Raw genomic sequence first — 19020 nt, 5'->3', positions numbered from 1 at the left:
GAAATACATAGAGACCATCGTGGTTTGGGGCCTCATTTGATCCTGCAATATGAAGAACTGCTAGGGTTGTATTAAATAAATATTAATACATGGCGAAAACATTTGAATCAAATTATAGCAAGCACAATGTTTGCCCATCTTGGACTGATGAGCCAAGGTCTCCTACAACATAGTATTTTTTTTTATTGACTCCTACAACATTGCAAGTTGAGGTCAAGAAGTTACCACCTTTTTGACCACCTTCACAGCGTTCCAGCTTCCGAAACAGAACAAGTTACAGAAATTATTTCACATGTTTATTGAATCACGAGAGTCGAAGTAATTAAAAACCTGTTACCCCAGCGAGAATGGAGTGAAGAATCAATATCTGTTCTTCGAGGCTGATGTTTCCTCGTCTAAGTTCAGGTCGCAAGTAGTTCAACCATCTCAATCTGCAGCCTTTTCCGGTCCTTTTACAGCTAAAAAAACAACTCTCACGTCGAAACAGATGCATAAATACAAAGCTACCGTTATAATTCTGGGTAAAGAAGACATGAAATTTTGAACCTGAAAAACGAGCAACAGAATTCCAGTGACCTTCACCGAGAAGAGTGACATAGGTCTTGAGCAGGGAGTCCTCTTCTTCCGTCCACTGGCCCTTCTTTATGTCCATCTCTTTTTCATTTTGCATAGTTTCAGATATAAAATTTAAACCTCTCTCGTAAACTTTACAATAACCTTTTAGTAATGCTAAGTTTCTCCACGTTTCGATGAACTAGGAGTTGACGTATTGACAAAAGTTTTTCAAGTGGAGAATGGGATTCTAACGTTTTTGCATTTATATTCGTTGCCGTAAAAGTTTAATGAGTAAATTGAAATCATTTAAACTTTAGTGATCAACATAGCAATGAGAAGAAAGTTAAGTGACACAAATTGTATTTTACCCAAATATTTAACAATTAACTAAAATAAGCACATCCTACCCATTCCATTCCAACTTTAACCTCTACTAATTAAAATATGTGATTGTCCAAAATCTTCTCCCAACCACAATTCCCAGTGTTTTATCATCAAAGACACGTGTACGGTTACCACACACCTCAACCTCCATTACAAGCGCTATATAAACACTTCTGCATTATTCGTAAAATGTGAAGGAAAACGGTTAACGCAGAACCAAAGCAGTTTCTGCTTCCTTCATATTTACCAAATTCATCTCCCCAGCAACGCCTCCCCTTTGCGGATCGAAGTTATAAAAAAAAGAAAAAGAAATTCAACAATTTTCAATGGCCGACAAAGCTTACGTCATTCTTGGCCGGCGATGGCGATTACGTGAAAGGCGTAGTAGCGTTAGCCAAGGGGTTGAGAAAGGTCAAATCAGCGTATCCATTGGTGGTCGCGGTTTTGCCAGACGTGCCCGGGGAGCACAGGCTCATAATTGAGAACCAGGGATGTATAGTGCGAGAGATCCGACCCGTTTACCCGCCCGATAATCATACCCAGTATGCCATGGCTTACTACGTCATCAACTATTCAAAGCTTCGTATATGGGAATTCGTCGAATACAGGAAGATGATATATTTGGATGGTGACATTCAGGTATACGACAACGTCGATCACTTGTTCGATCTGCCGGACGGCCATTTCTACGCAGTGATGGACTGTTTTGCGAGACAACATGGAGACACACACCACAATATGAGATAACTTACTGCCAACAATGCCCTGACAAGATCAAGTGGCCGGACGAGAAGGGTCAACCACCTTCTCTTTACTTCAATGCCGGCATGTTCGTCTTTGAGCCCGGCCTTGAAACATACGAAAATCTATTGCAGACGCTCGAAATCACCCCTCCAACACCGTTTGCCGAACAGGATTTTTTGAACATGTTCTTCAAGGACATTTATAAGCCAATTCCTCTGGATTACAATCTCATTCTCGCCATGTTATGGCGACACCCGGAGAATGTGGAGCTCGAGAATGTTAAGGTTGTCCATTACTGTGCGGCGGTAAGTATTGGAGTGTCTATAGTATCTTCTTCTTCTTCTTTTTGTGTGTTGGATCAATGGTGATGGTGTTTGGTGTGTGAATAAATAGGGATCAAAGCCATGGAGGTACACAGGGAAAGAAGAAAACATGCAAAGAGAAGACGTTAAATGATAAAGAAATGGTGGGACGTTTACAACGATGAGTCACTCGATTACAAGAAACCAACCATTGGTGGGAGAAGCGCGGCGACAGTCTCAGACGCCGGTGAAGTTAAATACGTGACCGCTCCATCAGCTGCTTAAACGTGGTCGGCTCTCTTTAAGAAGAAAAAAAAAGAAAAAAAAAGCAACTAAGAACCTAGTAAAATAATGTACGGTGAAAAAAGAGCAAAAATCCTTCATGTTTGAGGAATGAAAGCTTCAGATTTTGCAGTATTCTTCTTCGTTGATTACTAAACGATTCGTGTTAATGAAATGGGCAAACAGTGTAATTATTTTGCAGCAACGGTGAAATGAAAATACTGAAATTCTTGTGACCGAAATCTATAGTTCAGATGAATTCTTTGTTATAAGTGAAATTATATTTTGCTTATTTCTATTCTTGGAATTGTAATTTTCCAATGATCACATTATTATATTATATTCACATTTTATATATGAACTATATATATAATATTTTTTTATAAAACTTGTATAATATATAAATAAATGAGTAAGAATCTATTTTAAATTTTAAGATAAAAATTATATTTTGCTTATTTCTTCAAGAGTCTTCTCTTTTAGAAGATTTTCAATGAATTTTTCTTCTTCCAAGTTAGAATCTATTTTAAATTTTAAGATAACAATTTATTCACGATTTAATCTAATTAAAATATTATTAAATTATATATTCTAAAATTTCTTTAAATCTTTTTTATTGAAATTAAAGTAAGAAATGAATCGAGAATCATTGATTCACCCAAACTAGACTTAGCCATCACTTTGGAAACAGAAATGAAAATTTTAAATTTCTTTTAGCCAAACAAATGATTTTTAAATGCGAAACAGCATAAAATTGCAGAATAAAACTGGAATTTATAAAAAAAAAACGTAATCAAAATTCGTTAGTTTTAATTTTTTTATCAGTCTAATATTAACATGGATTTTTTTTAAAAAAATTTATGGATATATTTGTAGACGTGGAATTTTTTTCTGATTGGCATATATATATATATATTCTGTTTTTGAGTTAAATTTAAAATTCAATTTAATTAATTCACAATTTTTTAACCATTTTTTAATAATATTTATTAATTATTAATCTCGGTAATATTATTTGGGTAATTTAATAAAACCAACTTCTTTAAACATTAATTAAAGAAACCTGAAAAGCTCATAATTGAGAACTAGTTTTTAAAAGTAGCTACATAAGGAATGCCAGTAGCGGGCAACCAATTCTCACGACTCAAAAGGAATGGTCGAGGTGTGAAACTTCATGGCGGGTGTTCCGATCGATCTTGTGATAACCTTTCCAGTTAACCTCCGGTCGAGATTAGCACCGGGGCCACGGTTGTTGTATTCGGCGTAGTAGAGAGTATCTTCGAAAGCGCTTCCGGCCCACGGCGTCCATCCCTCGGGACGAATCAAGTCTCCCAAGGTAGACTCCATGACCACGGTGGTTGAAAACTTCTTCCATGGCCTGCCTAAGTATGTCGCCAGCCTCAACCTGTCGGGAAACAACTTTTCCTCCGGTACGATCCTACAATTTTGGATGACGATACCGGTGTTCTCGTTGGGATCACTCTTGCCTTGTGCTGTCACCGTGTTAGCTTGGTTCCAATGGCTTCCTCACGATGATCAACGAGTTCTGTATAATGGTAGGGGAGTCACCGAAGATGAAGTCAATAGTTCCGGAGATGACACAATTGCGGAAGAACTGACGATTTGCGTGATTGTACAATGTGTCTTGGTAGGCATCCATTCGGCAATTGAAGAAGGCTGATTTATCGGATTGAATGCGAAGAGCCACGGCTTGGTGCTTTGCAGCTCCGGCAGTATTCTGAACCCATTGATCTGGCAACGAATCCGGTTCCGATAGCGGCTGCACCGATCAAATTCACGAAATCATTTACTATAACAAATTTATCCAACAGATTTTTGATGCAATTGTTGGACTGAAAAATTACAAAAAGTAGCAGTTTTCCAGGTTTGAACGCCATCGACAAAATTCTTTCTGCCAGTGACAATGGTCCTTCTTGGCCCATCTCCGAACATAAGGATGTTGGTTAATGATTTGTCCAAGGTGATATACTCATCGTAGATTCCGGCCTTGACATAGATAACATGACGAACTGCCGATTTCTTGGGAGCAGCCGCGAGGGCAGCTGCAATTGTCCTGAACTGGCCACTGCCATCTTTGGCCACAATCGCGTTCGGTTTAATATTATTGTTATCGATCTTAGCAAAAAGCTTTCGGTCTACATCCGAGAACCATGAGGGGAAGTAGCCATGTGTCTCAACAGAAAGAAGTTTACGAGAGTTGGGAACATTCAATTGGAGGCCAAATTTAGCAAGAATTTCCGTTAATTTCGTCACGATCGCCAAGGCGTTGGATGTGAGTTCACTAGCATCCGTAATCCCGTCCGTCATGTTCTTTTTCATTGTATCTTTGTCTTCGAAACCATCCAAACATGATTGTTGGTACGATATAACAGCGCTCAGCCACGTCCTGAGATCTGACACCCGATCAGTCATGCTGTGCAACTGAGCATCACCGACCTCCGAGTACGATGCCTGAAGGGACTGAATCGCGTAGTCCATCATGTCCTTGCAATCTTCCAGTCCCATCCTCGTTCGGCTATCGTTCTTGACCGTGACGATCAAGGAGTCGGAATAATTGAAGAATTTTTTCACCGCATCCTCGGCGGCCAAGATAGACTTCATAATATATTCTTTGGGGTCCGTGCTGTCGACGGAGCCGAGGGTCTTCTGGCAAGAATCTTGGTGATTAGTAGATGAACAGAAATTGGAAACGGCCTTCATTGACGGGGACAAATCAGAACCTTCATGGCTTTTCTTATATTGAACCACGGCAACAACGCCGATGGCGACTCCGATCAAAAGGATGATGGAAACCGCCGTTATTATTATTTTGGCCGACATTGATCCTTGGCTAATGTGTCTCGCACCGGTTCCCAAAACACTTGAAAGGGACTCGGATGGAAGGAGTTTATTAGAAAGCTCGGTTCTTGATTTTGCATGGTTGGTTTTTTTATAGCTAAGTGGAGGACGTCTAAAATTAGGGGTTCCCTTTTTGCATGGATTTTTAAATGGAAGTTACGAAAAGTGTGGTTTATCCCCTTTTTTACTTGTGGATTGTGTCCATTTTGTTGTTTGAGACACAACGTTTTTCCCTTACATACTACGTACTCCATATAATTTATTACAATTACACACGTGTTTAAAACAAATTGAACCATTGCTGTTTTATAAAATGTTTTTTTTGACTTTGGTTAATGCGTTAGCTAATCCATTGTTATAAGTCTAGTTCTATTGTTTTAATGTTATTTAAGTTTTTTTTAAATAAATTTATTTGTCATTTGATTCTAATGTTAAACAATAATAGATATTTAATCTAAATTTGACGAGTTTCAATCTAATTCGATTTTATAGGATGAGTTTTTTTTTATATAAAAGCAGAGTTCAAGTCGGGTTAGATATTTTAAAGGATAAATTCAGGTTGATCATATCAAAGAATAATATAATTGATCTCTACATTTAAGGATAATTGCTATAGTACTCATAAAAATGATATATATATATATATATATATATATATATATATATATATATATATATATATATATTGGATTAAATATGGGTGTAAGCTTTTACTTAAAAAAAATACTATATGAAACTTCCCTAAATTTGAATCAGGTCGAATGACATATAAAGAAATATTATACTCCAATAAAGTTATGATAGACCTAGTACCCAACTCGATTTAACCCATTTTCGATTATTTTATGAATAATCGAAACAATTTTATAAAATATCTTTTTTTTTATTTTATAATTTAATTTTAAATTTTATAAAATATCTTTTTAATTTAATTAATTTTTAATAGTGTATAAGATATGGAAAAGAATAAGGAAAGCACCCAATAGGCCAATGAATGTCCATGAATTTATGACCTCGCATGCTTTTCAAACTGAAAAGAAAAAAAGGACAGAGCTTTTCAATCTGAGTAACTTGCCCTCCTCCGAGGTGTTTACTGATTGACTCAATAGAAAACTGAACAGAGATTGATTATTGAGTCGATGAAGGGATCTAAAGGAAGAGATTGAAAGGAGAAAGGTAATAATTTTTATGTTAAAGTTACAGGCATAAATCTTTCACCGACAATAATGCGGCCGGTGATGACGTCGACGATGACAATAGTAGTTGTGGTGATCGGTGATGGCCGGTAATGGAAGTTTAGAATTAAGGATTTAAGCTTTTTCCGTGATTTTGGATAAATTTAAGGTTTATTTTAAATATATATAAATATAATTATGAGTTTTTTTTAATAATTTTTTAAAATTATAAAAGCGACACGTTTCAGATAATCGTTCTTTTAATGGCGTCACGGTGTAGGCACTTAAAAGAATAACATTAAAATCTTATTTTTAACAAATTCTTTAAACATCTAAAATCAACTTTATAAATAATATGGACACTTGCTTTTGTATTAAGCCTAATAAAAATAAATAATAATCACAAGTGTAGAACGAAGTGTGTGCTTGTTCAAAACACCTTCACGAATATTGTCTGGACAGTCTAAATAAAAGGAAAATATATCGCGCTTGTTTATGAATTTAAGAATGCTTTTTGTTTGTGATTTTTCAGACCCATTTTATGATATGTTTTTTGTCCGAAGGATTTAGTGTTGCTTAGGGATAGGGCTTTAGTCTCTCAGTCTCAGGCAATTTGTTTCTTATGTTTTAACGCTTAATCGAAATTTTCGCTTTTTTAAACTGTTTTTATTTCATTTTTAATTTAAAAATATATATTTTTATATATAAACCTATAATAGATTGAAAACCATGTCATCAAAGTGTTCTAACACGTGCATGTAACGGTAAAATATAAGTTGAGAACCACACTAGATTCTAAAGAAAAGATTAGGTCGCATTAGAAAGTAGGTAAATATTTCAGGATGGAGACATGCTCGCCTAGTACACGTATATCCGCCACTGATTGAATATCACAAACTAGATCGTGAGAATATGTTTCTTCCTATGTTCCAATTCTCATTCATTAGCTTCAGCAGCAACTACTAATCTATTCATCAGGTTACAATTCAATTAGAATCAAATTTATTTTTGGAAACCAGATAATTATTTACATAATTTAAGGGGAAACGGCACAAAACCTGGAGAAAACGTATTTTCTTTTCTTTCTTTTAAAGCTATGGAGGTAATACAACAATGGAATTTGAAATTTAATCATATTATTCTTACTACATGTGACAAACGGTAATGTTTGCAAGGAAGACCAAACATTCAATAAAAGCCATAACGGTTGAACGAGGTAGACATCAGAACATCAAAAAGGGACTGTTAATTCAATTGTGCCATTTATGCCTGCAATTATATGTACATTTATCAGCACAATTCTGCAAGTTTGGGTTTAACAATAATCGGGCATGATTTGCGTGAGCTTACCTTGCTCGCAATATTGTTCGAGAGCCAGTCGAGTCCCTCGTACAGTCCTTCCCCAGAAGTGGCACAAGTGCTCTGTATATACCTGCAAAATACATATTATATAGAGGGTGAGATAGCAATCTACAAACAAAGAGGGCCGGATAAAGACTGCGAGAGAGATGAAATGAATTGTCATCTTACCAGTGGCGCTGACGGAGAGAATGTAGGCCAAGCTTATCAGTGATCTCGGCAGCATTCATAGCATTTGGAAGATCTTGCTTGTTAGCAAATACTAGCAGCACAGCATCCCTCAACTCATCCTGTCAATGCACATACAATAGTAAGTTCAACATCCAGAGTGACGATGGCATCCAGAGTGAAACGTTTAGTAATTTCGCAACCACGTGTTCAAGATCAATTACCTCGTTCAACATCCTGTGCAACTCATCTCTAGCTTCGACCACACGTTCACGGTCATTGCTATCCACCACAAAGATAAGTCCTTGTGTATTTTGGAAATAATGCCTCCACAGTGGCCGGATCTTCAAAGAAAGACGAAGGAAATAAGCAAGGTGTATAATTGAGAAAAACAAAGACCATAAGCATTTTGTTTAATCTAATATATCTAACAAGATCTAAGATGAACTCAAAGCATAACCATCAACCCATGCATATACTTAACAAATATATAGCATATGTTTTCTTCTTTCTTGGAACAATACGACACTTAATTGATCACGGAATATATAAGACCGCAAAATAACTTCCATAATCATTCCCTTTTACAAGCTATGGTAAGAAAGTAATAAAAAGAACATATCAAAAGATGTACAGATTTTCCATTTCATGCAATATTTACGGTTCATGGTAATATGTTTGGGGAAAAAAAACCTAAAACCAGTTACCTTGTCCTGGCCACCAACATCCCATACAGTAAAGCTGATGTTCTTGTATTCCACGGTTTCAACATTGAAACCTACGAGATTATAATATTATCAATTAGAAACAAAATTCAAATGAATTAAAAGACGTTACAACTTCATGAGATCAATAAAAAGGGGACTTACCAATGGTGGGAATAGTGGTAACGATCTCTCCCAGCTTGAGCTTGTAAAGAATGGTGGTTTTACCAGCAGCATCAAGCCCAACCATCAATATACGCATCTCCTTCTTGGCAAAAAGCCGGCTGAATAGCTTTGCGAAAGACAGCCCCATTCTTCACGTCTGCCGAAACACCAAATTACAAAATCATCAATTTAATTTGAAAATGAAAAACAAATTGTATTATTCAAGATCAAAGCAGATCCAACGGCCGGACCAAAACAGGCCAGAATTCACCATATCAACACATAAAAATCTAAATCAAACGAACATAAATTCAATTCGAGAAATACAAATCTGTGCAACCCAACGAAACTCACGAGGATTCAAAGATTTAGATCAGATTAACACCACGCGAAGAATTCAAAATTCAAAAGATTTGACACAATTTCGAAACAAAATTGAAGTCAAATCTTATAAAAAAAAGAGAGAGGAAGATGCAGATCAAGAGAGATAAACACAGTGATATAAATGAAGATATATTTGTTGAATTTAACAATAAGTGATGGAAATTTTGCCTGCCAGAAAATGTCAGCGGTTGTTACGCGGAATCGAACGACTGAGAGAAGTGCGAGCGAAAAATATCTGCTCTCCGAATCATCAATTCTTATTATTTACAGATCCAAAAAGAGGATCTTGGTTTGACTGAACACCGTCTTCCCATTTCGAATTTTCAAAGCTAACTCTGTGGTTTCGGCTTTTGAACCAACGCTTGAAGTTGAAGCTTGGGCCCTTAAGAGCCTATATATAGATGGATGACGGCCCTATAGGAGCCCATGAAAGGAAAACACTTTGCCCTTATTGGACCATAAAGGGCCTCTAAACATCATCGACCTTGAACAAAACTTCGAAATGGGAACATATTACAAAGCTTCTTTATTGATTGTTGGGTTAGTAGAATCAATCACGATATGCATTTTTTTTTGGTTAATTTGTGGGGATTCGAACATATTCAATGGTGCAATCCATGTAAACACCTAAAGAATATCTGTCATCATTTGAGGACCTACCCACTTAAGGTTGATGGTTGAAGAGAGAAAAAATTATAGATCAAAATTAATATAATTTTGTGTTTACCTTACAATTTTTTTTATAATGATTCAAAATAAAGTATTCGAATTCAAATAAAAATCATTTATATTCAATTTCTTTTAGTATATTTGTAAATAGTGGAAGAATTTAATAGTATTTTTTAGAGTTATTTAAAATGTTTAGATTTATAAAAATCGATAATAAATCAAATATTCTTTAGTGTAAAGAATACTTTTATCATATTTTCATTTTTTAATTAAAAAATCAAAATTTTAATAATTTGAATTCTATGTGTGAAAATTACTCCTTAGTATAAAGAAAAATGGGTGTTTATAGAGAGAGAGAGAAATGATTGTAAGAAATGAAGAATATTTGTCTGAAATTTACTTTTATTGAAGGGCATGTAAACATACTATAAATTTAATGTTAGATTAAAATTTATAATCGTGAACACATATGTATAATATATAATGTTAAAAAAATATGACGTAAAATTAAATGACCAATTATATTACGTGTATTATAATAATTAAAGTATCATAAAAATAAAAATATCATAAGTTGTATTTAAAATTTCATGAGAGACAAAATTATAAATACTTATAAACTAATTTAATATTTAGTTTATATAAAGAGACAATAATTCCTAAGAAATAAGTTAACTTGTATTAATTTTATCTCGTCAAAGAGAGTTATTACTAAAGAGAAAACATATCTTTTTTGAAGATCTCAACCTTCTAAACGATCTCTGACAATGAAATTAATTATGCTTCTACAAATCTTGTATCTTAATTTTAAAATATATTTGTATAATTTTTTAGTGAGTTTTTATAGACATAAAATATTTTTTATTATTAAATAAAGTCACAGCAGGATAAATTTGAATAACGAAATATATATTAGAATAAATTTTTTTAAAAAAATCACTTATATTTAAATACAATAAATTATAGAGTATCGAAAAACTTTTCTGGCATAAATATAAATAATGCATGTGGGTACGTAAATTAAAGTCAACTGATGTAGCTTTCCTTTTATATATAATGCTTTCGATTGAGTGTTACTGCGAACAATAAATTGAGGAATATCCTTTAGTCCGCGAGGCTTTAATGTTTTATTAAGGTACATAACAAAATGGTTCCAATAATAATTAAATAAAAAATGTTATTTAATAGTTTTATTAGATCTAATTGTATCTTAGGCCATCTCCAATGCTGTGCCACATTTCAGCAATATCTCCAGTGTGGAGATAATATCAGCTCCAGCCTTGCGCCATCTTCAACGATACAGTACCTATGTGCTACAGTATCGCGTTAGATCTAGTGTGGTACTATAGCTAACGTTACATTTTTGCTTTTTTTTAATTAAAATATATTAAATTATAAGATAGATAAAAATTTATTAAAATTAGATAAATAATCATACTAATTTTTTTATAATTTTTCGGTTTTTTTATTTTTTTTATATTTGTAAAATTAATATTATAATAGTTAAATATTGTGAATAAAATAGAGTTAGTGGTAATATAAAAATAACGCTGGAGATGAATTATTGTTTCATCTCTAAAGTAGAGATAGAGATGCGTTATAATAGAGATTAAGACTGAAGATGCTTTTAATCTTAATTTAAAAGAAGTAAAAAGCGCTACAGAATAAAAAATTAATTCGTCTATAAATGTGTGCTGGCGTGGTATTCTATGTCATAATGGAGGAAAAATTGCTTACTTTTAGCTTAAAAGCTAACAAAGTTTGTACACAGTGGTTATAAACTAATTAATGAAATATAAACAAATAAAAGTCGGTATTAAAAAAATAAAAATAAAGTTGAAATCAAAAGGAGTAGATCAAGTCGAATGTGTTAACCACCATGCGAGGTCGTATGCTGCCAAAGAACAAAGTCTAATAGAACACTTGCCTCGTTGGAGGGAAAGTGTAAATATAATAGTGATGGTTGCCTTATGCAGTGGAACCTATGGTTGGAATTCAGAGTCCAGACGCAAAAAAACAGGTCAATGGGTCCCGACGTCGGTAACCTGTGAATGATGACATGGCCCCAATCAAAGGTGCATACACAACTAGCAAAAGAATGACAGTGAACGTCAGTGTCATCCCCCACACTCCCCCGGTTTTTACCCGCCTATACTTGTCTGCAACTGCATCATATAATTTTGTATTCAATATCAACTTATTTTATCTGAGCTTCTTTGTCTTTCTTTTATTTTAATATGTGGGGCATCTGTCTTTTCACAATGAAAAAAATAACCGAGTAAATATTGGTCGGAACTTCACCAAATCTACTTCACATCTTTCAAGCAGGCTTTTATATATTCGGATCCTTCCCTTTTGTCCTTCTACACACCCCCTTGCATTGCATCTACAGACCCTTTGTTGTGTTCCTGTTTCCTCTTATGTTTCCTCTCACAATTATGTAATTTGCTCGTCTCTCTTCATTGTTCTTTTCAGTACTTCATATCTTTACCCCATAGTCTTGTCTTCTCTAAGCCTTTCTCAAGTCATGTAAATTGTTTGATTCTTGCGTTTAACAGCTTCATCCTGCATATTAACAATTCTTGAGATTATTTAAGGAAGAGAACTAAATTAGCCGACCATTTAGAGGATTTAGATAGAGAAAAGAGTAGCCATGGAAGAGACCTTTGTGCCTTTCCGAGGCATAAAAAATGATCTCAAAGGGAGATTAATGTGTTACAAGCAAGATTGGACCGGCGGGTTTAAAGCAGGCTTCAGGTATATACTATGATTCTTTGCAGAAATTTATTATGCTTCTATGTATTTTTAGGCTAAATAATATACTGTGTTATCTTTATAGGATTCTGGCTCCCACCACTTACATTTTCTTCGCTTCTGCGATCCCTGTCATTTCATTTGGTGAACAACTTGAGAGAAACACTGGTATCTATAACATAATCTTAAGTCTTCTGTAGAATACATACACAAACATATATATATATATATATTGATCTGATGATCCACCATGTGATCTGTAGATGGAGTTCTCACAGCGGTTCAAACGTTGGCATCCACGGCACTCTGCGGTGTCATACACTCGATAATCGGAGGTCAACCCTTGCTGATATTAGGAGTTGCAGAGCCGACTGTCATTATGTATACATTTATGTTTGACTTTGTTAAAGACAGACCAGATATGGGTCGGGACAAGTTTCTAGCATGACCGGATGGGGGGACAAGTTTCTAGCATGACCGGATGGTGAGCTGTTGTACCTCAGCTAGTTTATTTGATCAAATATATTGCTTCATTTATGTTTTGTTGGGGCTTCTACATTTGATATAGTTGCCTGTTGTTTTTTCCCTTTAATTTTGTAGGGTTTGTGTATGGACTGCAGGCTTGCTGTTCTTACTGTCGATCCTGGGAGCTTGTTCCATTATCAACAGGTTTACCCGTGTCGCCGGAGAATTGTTTGGTCTGCTTATAGCTATGTTGTTCATGCAGCAAGCTATAAAAGTAAGACCAAATTTTGTATGTTTCTGTAAAGCATGGTGAATTCTTCTGGGATGCTAAAGATCTAAGCTTATTTTGAAATTCATATGCAGGGTCTTGTGGAAGAGTTCCGGATTCCGCATAACGAGAACCCGAAATCGACACAATTTTTACCTTCGGGAGGTTTTGCCAATGGCATTTTGCTTTGGTGCTTTCATTTGGCCTTCTTCTCACGGCACTACGAAGCCGAAAAGCTAGGTCGTGGCGCTATGGGACGGGTAAGTTTATGTCACTTGATCATGTTTTGGAGATATTTGGGGCATCATCTGCTTTGAGAACTGAAAAAGAAACTGTTTTGTTGTATAGGTTGGCTTAGAAGCTTTGTAGCGACTATGGTGTGCCACTTATGGTACTAATTTGGACAGCATTGTCCTATATACCCACTGGAGAGTTCCGAAAGGAATCCCACGTCGTCTCTTCAGCCCGAATCCTGTCTCCCGGTGCCTACGAAAATTGGACAGTCATCAAGGCATGTTTAACCAAGTACAATTGCCAATCCGTACCATATATATATATATATACACACTCTGTCCTTACAGGACTAATAAACTGACACTAGAAACATGTAAAAATATATGACAGGACATGCTAAATGTTCCGGTGTCTACATTATCGGAGCCTTCATTCCAGCCACAATGATCGCCGTGCTTTATTACTTTGACCATAGTGTAGCATCTCAACTAGCTCAACAGAAAGAGTTTAATTTGAGAAAACCATCTTGTTATCATTATGATTTACCTTTTGGGATTCCTGGTATGCAACAAGTTCCCTCCTAGTTCTCCCATCCTTTATCTAAATTTCGTCTATGGTTCGATCCTTAATACGTTTTGGGAGATTGCTTTGTGACAGACATTGTTATGTGGTCTCATTGGTGTCCCTCCGGCAAATGGGGTCATTCCACAATCTCCAATGCATACCAAGAGCTTGGCAACTCTGAAGCACCAGGTGATCAAATTGTTTGAACTTTCGTTTTCACTCTTGTGTTCGTCGATATATTTTTGCTGATACTGATTTCCGGTTGTTCTGCAGCTACTTCGTAATCGACTCGTTGCCACGGCGCGAAAAATATGAGTAAGAATGCTAGTTTGGGACAATTGTATGGAATATGCAAGAAGCCTATCAACAAATGCAGACCCCTTTAGTTTACCAGGAGCCATCAGCAAGGTAAGATCCAATAAAAAGATATTATACTTTAAAATTTTCAGGGAGACAGCGGTGAATATAAAAATCCATAAAGTATTTTAAAATGTTCACTAGCGTGCTTGGATGACTAATACATGACTTCACCATCATGTTCCATCAAATAAAAAAAAAACTAATTATTTGCTGTCACAATTATGCAGGCTATGCTTTTGACTAATTAATGGATTTCAATTTTGCTTAACCAGGGACTGTATGAACTAAAAGAATCAACCGTTCAAGCTGCAACATGTTCAGGCAACATCGATGCCCTCTCGAGAGACTTTATTCGATATCGAGAAAGAGATCGATGATCTATTACCGGTGAAGTAAAAGAGCAGCGTCTAAGTAACCTGCTTCAAGCCGCCATGGTAGGAGGATGTGTTGCAGCAATGCCCATTCTTAAAAGGATTCCAACTTCGGTCCTGTGGGGCTACTTCGTCATTCATGGCAATCGAAAGCTTACCGGGTAACCAATTCTGGGAAAGGATCTTATTGCTCTTCACAGCACCAAGCAGGAGATATAAGTAAAGACAATTCATTAACTCATTTATGTGTTTTTCTTTTGAGTCTAGAGTTGAAGAGAGATTTTGTTTTCATGCAGAGTTCTTGAGGAGCAACATGCACCTTGTGGAGACTGTTCCATTCAAGACAATTGCCACTTCACCATTTTTCAAACTGTTTATCTGCTTATATGTTTCGGACTAACTTGGATTCCGATCGCCGGCGTTATGTTTCCTTTGATGATCATGCTTTTAGTCCAGTAAGACAATACTTCCTGCCCAAGTTTTCAAAGGGCACATCTTTACGATTTGGATGCCGCTGAGTACGAAGAGGCACCTGCTTTGCCATTTAATCTTGCCACAGTAAGATCCCTTCAACTATCAAACACTTTCAGCTTCTCATTGATCACAATTACTATATTAAAATTTTCCCATACAGGAGACAGACCTAGGACATGGAGCATCATATGCAGGGGATGGTGAGATACTAGACGAAGTCATCACCCGAAGCCGAGGTGAGTTCAGGCATACATCGAGTCCTAAAGTCCAAGCTCCACCACTACGCCAGAAATTGACACGAGAAGTCATCGAAGTCCACGCCTCTCGACTAGTCCGCGTCTCAATGAACTAAGAGGAGAAAGAAGCCCTCGAACAAGAGGACCTCATAGTCCGATGATTGGGGAACCGAGACCATCTAATCTGGGAAAGAGTCCTCTTAATCCAGCATTGAGTTAAGAGGAATATTGTTGAATGTTTTGATAAAATCTCTTGTTAAAGAGCTTTTAAAATGGTTTTGGTCATTTTCCCAGTTGTTTTGAGTGTTAATGGTGGCTTAGGTGCAATGTATAATGTTCTCTCTTCCAATTCTACTTCTTAAAACCCCAACTTCATCTGTAACAACGTATTTCATTTACTTTTCTTGCAAGAAACATATATAACAGGATGGATATTGTCAAATCCATTACCGTTCCATTGTAGGCATGTTCTAGGTCAACTCGAATACTTCTATCACATGATGTTTGATGCATTCATAACCGTCTCATCTTATCCCGACCCGACCAATTCGATATTTATCAGGTATTTCGAATACTTTCAACGTGCTTTTATTCTGAATCAATTGAACAGTTGGTGTTTTGCCATCCTATATATTAGTTACAAAAGCTACTTGAATTAATTAAGGACCAAATATGCATTGCAAAAAGAATGTTGCCACACATAAATACAATGAATTTGTACAAGTTTTCATTACCCTTTTTGAAGTGCATAATGGAAAATGCTCACCACCTGAAAACTGAACTTGAAGAATCCTTGCTGCCGCTTTGTCATTTCAACTAAACACTCAAAAACAACACAAGAGTCAACTCTCAATTGCAGGTATGAGGCCCTACATTCTCAATTGCAGGGAGGAAAATTGCAGAAATTTTGATGTCTTTTCACTATTATTACATCAAGCTAACATCATGTTGCTTTAGATCCTGTCCAGAAAGGAAAGATTGATCAACATCATCAATGTGAGGAAAACCCTGAAATTTTGGCTGATCTGAGTGAAGATTGGATGTGGCAGTTGACCATATAACCATTTGTCATTTGTGGCCAACGCCAATTCGTGGTCGGTAGCAAACCCTTTTTTCCCCCTCCATGAACATTACTATGAACCACAGGAATTCCTCAAAAAGTGACGCCAGAAAGAATAGTGATTATTTTGTAGACTAGCTCCGACAGACGATTCACAAGAGAAAATTCGCCCAAAAACCAGAGAAAAAAAGTCTCTAGGGTTTAATAAAATATTATAAAATCAATAACTATCTCAAAAGCAGTCCACAAGCCGGACTGTTATAGCAAAAGAAATCGTCTTTATTCGAATTTTGCCAAAAATAGCAAAAATCGTATTTATTCGAATTTTTGCCAAAAATAGCAAAATCTCGAAAATCACTCTAAATTGAAATTCGAAATAAAATAAGCAATCTCCCAAAAATCCGGTCTAAATCGGATTTAAATTGACTTCCTAATTAACAATCGAAATATTACCATAAATAGTAAAAAATAACTAAATCTAGTGATTCGGAGGGGAAAACGGCAGAATTTGAGGTTGAAAAAAAGGCCACATGGAGCGTAGCTCAATGTGGAGAGCGTGCGCGTCGAAAAGAGCTTTCCGGATTGGGGTCTTATGCGCGATTCTGACACCTGTAGCCAAAGTTATGGCCAAAAGACTGAAACATACTCAAAACGACCCCAATAAGGAACATGTCACAATCAATTCCCGCCTTTGCGCTGATCTGCCAACTCATTGTATCTCAGCGCCATCAACGTGCAATCTGACAGCTCAGCATCATCTGTCTCGGATCCCCCTACATCAAAAAGCAAGCAGACAATCATCAATGAAACGAAAACCATGACAGTTTATTTAAATATGAATGATTTAAAAAACCCAGAAAAAAGAAAAAAATCATAGTGACAAGTGACAACTAAAAGATAAACCGACCACCATGATGATCATGACAGGAAAAAAAAGTTAAAAAAAAAAAAACAGACATCAAAGGGAAAGGTTGAGATCTAAGTCTTGATGTTCATTTGTCTTCCTCTTTTGTTCATCATTGCTGTTGGAAGAACAAGGGAGAGTAATAATATTTGTGAGATGTGGATGATCTTGATGAGCGAAGTCTTCCCATTGGAAAGATGGAGTCCAAGTTGATTTCTCCTTTGCTGCTTTTTGTTTCTGATCCTTTGTAACTTGAGACCCAATCAACATCTGTTTATGAACATCTCGAGTATTTCTAACCAAAGTGAAGAAAGCATTGATCTTCTCTTCTTCTTCTTCTTCTTCATCGTCATCATCATTGTTGTTGCCGTCAACTGATGGAGTCTCCCCTGTTTTTGCTTCCATGTGTTTCCTCTTCATCGAAGTCTCCCTCCCTCTCTCGTTAAGATTACAATTTCTTTAATTTAAAACAAAGAATTATGATATTGTTAATTCTCCTAATACATTTAATATATTGATAATACATCCAATTTTGTAATTCCATCAATGAATTAAATATTGATTCTCCTAAGTAAATGAATAAAAATATAATTATTATTTTTAAATAATTATAAGTATAGATTAATCACTAAATAATAAAAGCAAGATCATATAAGGAGAGAGCTAAAAAATTCAAAAAGATAATAGATATGAACGAACACATCACTAACATAAATTAGATATAACGATGTCACGTTGACAAATGATTTTATATTTTAAATTTATTTTACCTATTTAATATCTATATACTACTTTTTATATTACAATTATTTAATTTTATATTTTTACCAAATTGGTAATTTGATCAATTCAATATTTTTAGACTTTGTCCTAATTTATCAAAGAAACTAAAATATTACCAAATTTATCATACAAATTACAATTATAAAAAGAAGTCAAACTTTAAGAAATATTTGGAAATTTTTGGGCCAAACACACATTACCTCATGTTTATATATTAATTATCATGATTAAATTAAAAATGTAAAACCTTATAGGGGCTAAAATGAAGTTTGACAAAATTTAGGGGGCAAATGGGCTGACAAATCTCAACAACTTCAGCCTGTTCAACGCCAGGCAAATGGGCTGAATAGCTGATAGGTGAGCAAGTTAAGTAGGATAATTATTTATGTGAATAATACTTAAAAAATATTTAAAAAATAATGTTTAATTAAGATATATTATGTAAATGTATTTTTTTAAATGTGTATTTTGTAGATTTATTTTACTTAAAGGAATTTTGAAAAGGATTTCTAAATATTTGGATCATTTAAATTTATTATTCAAAAAATTTAAAATGAATTAAGGACACCTTTACATCATTCATGTAGGAATTTTGTCAAAAATATATTATTTTTTAAATATTATTCTCATAAAATTACCTAGAGTAAATGTCATAATTATTCTAAACCACCTACTGATATTCACCTATTAATCCCCTTCTCTTACTTTGAGGGTGTGTTTGGTTCACGGAATATAAGATTACCAGTGATAATAAAATATTATCAGAGAATAAGATTACTGGGAATGTTGTATTTTGT

The 19020-nt window shown here is 35.1% G+C and overlaps 2 protein-coding genes and 3 pseudogenes across 3 annotated transcripts; 2 read left to right on the top strand and 3 right to left on the bottom strand.

Annotated features, from left to right (window-relative positions):
- The first annotated feature begins 89 nt into the window (after window positions 1–89).
- On the top strand, window positions 90–2441 carry LOC120173733 (annotated as a pseudogene).
- A 911-nt stretch (window positions 2442–3352) lies between these two features.
- On the bottom strand, window positions 3353–5108 carry LOC120173732 (annotated as a pseudogene).
- A 2298-nt stretch (window positions 5109–7406) lies between these two features.
- LOC120173795 (ADP-ribosylation factor 1) lies at window positions 7407–9350 on the bottom strand. 2 transcript variants are annotated; one of them, XM_039180872.1, is made up of 7 exons: window positions 9250–9350; window positions 8698–8854; window positions 8536–8606; window positions 8053–8172; window positions 7832–7950; window positions 7652–7733; window positions 7407–7570 (listed from the first exon to the last, which is right to left on the bottom strand). In XM_039180872.1, the coding sequence occupies exons 2-7, from the start codon at window positions 8843–8845 to the stop codon at window positions 7565–7567; spliced, it is 546 nt and encodes a 181-aa protein (XP_039036803.1). In that variant the 5' UTR covers window positions 8846–8854; window positions 9250–9350; the 3' UTR covers window positions 7407–7564. The 2 variants fall into 2 exon arrangements, with proteins under 2 accessions (XP_039036803.1, XP_039036802.1); XM_039180871.1 differs by lacking the exon at window positions 9250–9350 and adding an exon at window positions 9052–9201.
- Window positions 9351–12135: 2785 nt separating this feature from the next.
- On the top strand, window positions 12136–15856 carry LOC120173799 (annotated as a pseudogene).
- Window positions 15857–17494: 1638 nt separating this feature from the next.
- Window positions 17495–17860, bottom strand: LOC120173731 (protein NIM1-INTERACTING 1-like). Its single transcript, XM_039180812.1, has one exon. The coding sequence runs from the start codon at window positions 17858–17860 to the stop codon at window positions 17495–17497; it is 366 nt and encodes a 121-aa protein (XP_039036743.1).
- Window positions 17861–19020: the final 1160 nt, after the last annotated feature.

This window comes from Hibiscus syriacus, unplaced genomic scaffold, assembly GCF_006381635.1.
Source record: "Hibiscus syriacus cultivar Baekdansim isolate YM2019G1 unplaced genomic scaffold, ASM638163v2 tig00111983_pilon, whole genome shotgun sequence".
NCBI lineage: Eukaryota > Viridiplantae > Streptophyta > Magnoliopsida > Malvales > Malvaceae > Hibiscus > Hibiscus syriacus.
The sequence above is the reverse complement of the archived record's forward strand: the minus strand, read 5'-3'. Positions and strand labels throughout refer to the sequence as shown.

Coding starts and splice junctions, on each gene's coding strand:
- LOC120173795 (XM_039180872.1), bottom strand. CDS start 8,845: ATGGGGCTGTCTTTCGCAAAGCTATTCAGCCGGCTTTTTGCCAAGAAG. Junction 8,173..8,535: donor ATGTTGGTGGCCAGGACAAG/GTAACTGGTTTT, acceptor CTTTCTTTGAAG/ATCCGGCCACTGTGGAGGCA. Junction 7,734..7,831: donor TCTCTCCGTCAGCGCCACTG/GTAAGATGACAA, acceptor TGTATTTTGCAG/GTATATACAGAGCACTTGTG.
- LOC120173731 (XM_039180812.1), bottom strand. CDS start 17,860: ATGAAGAGGAAACACATGGAAGCAAAAACAGGGGAGACTCCATCAGTT.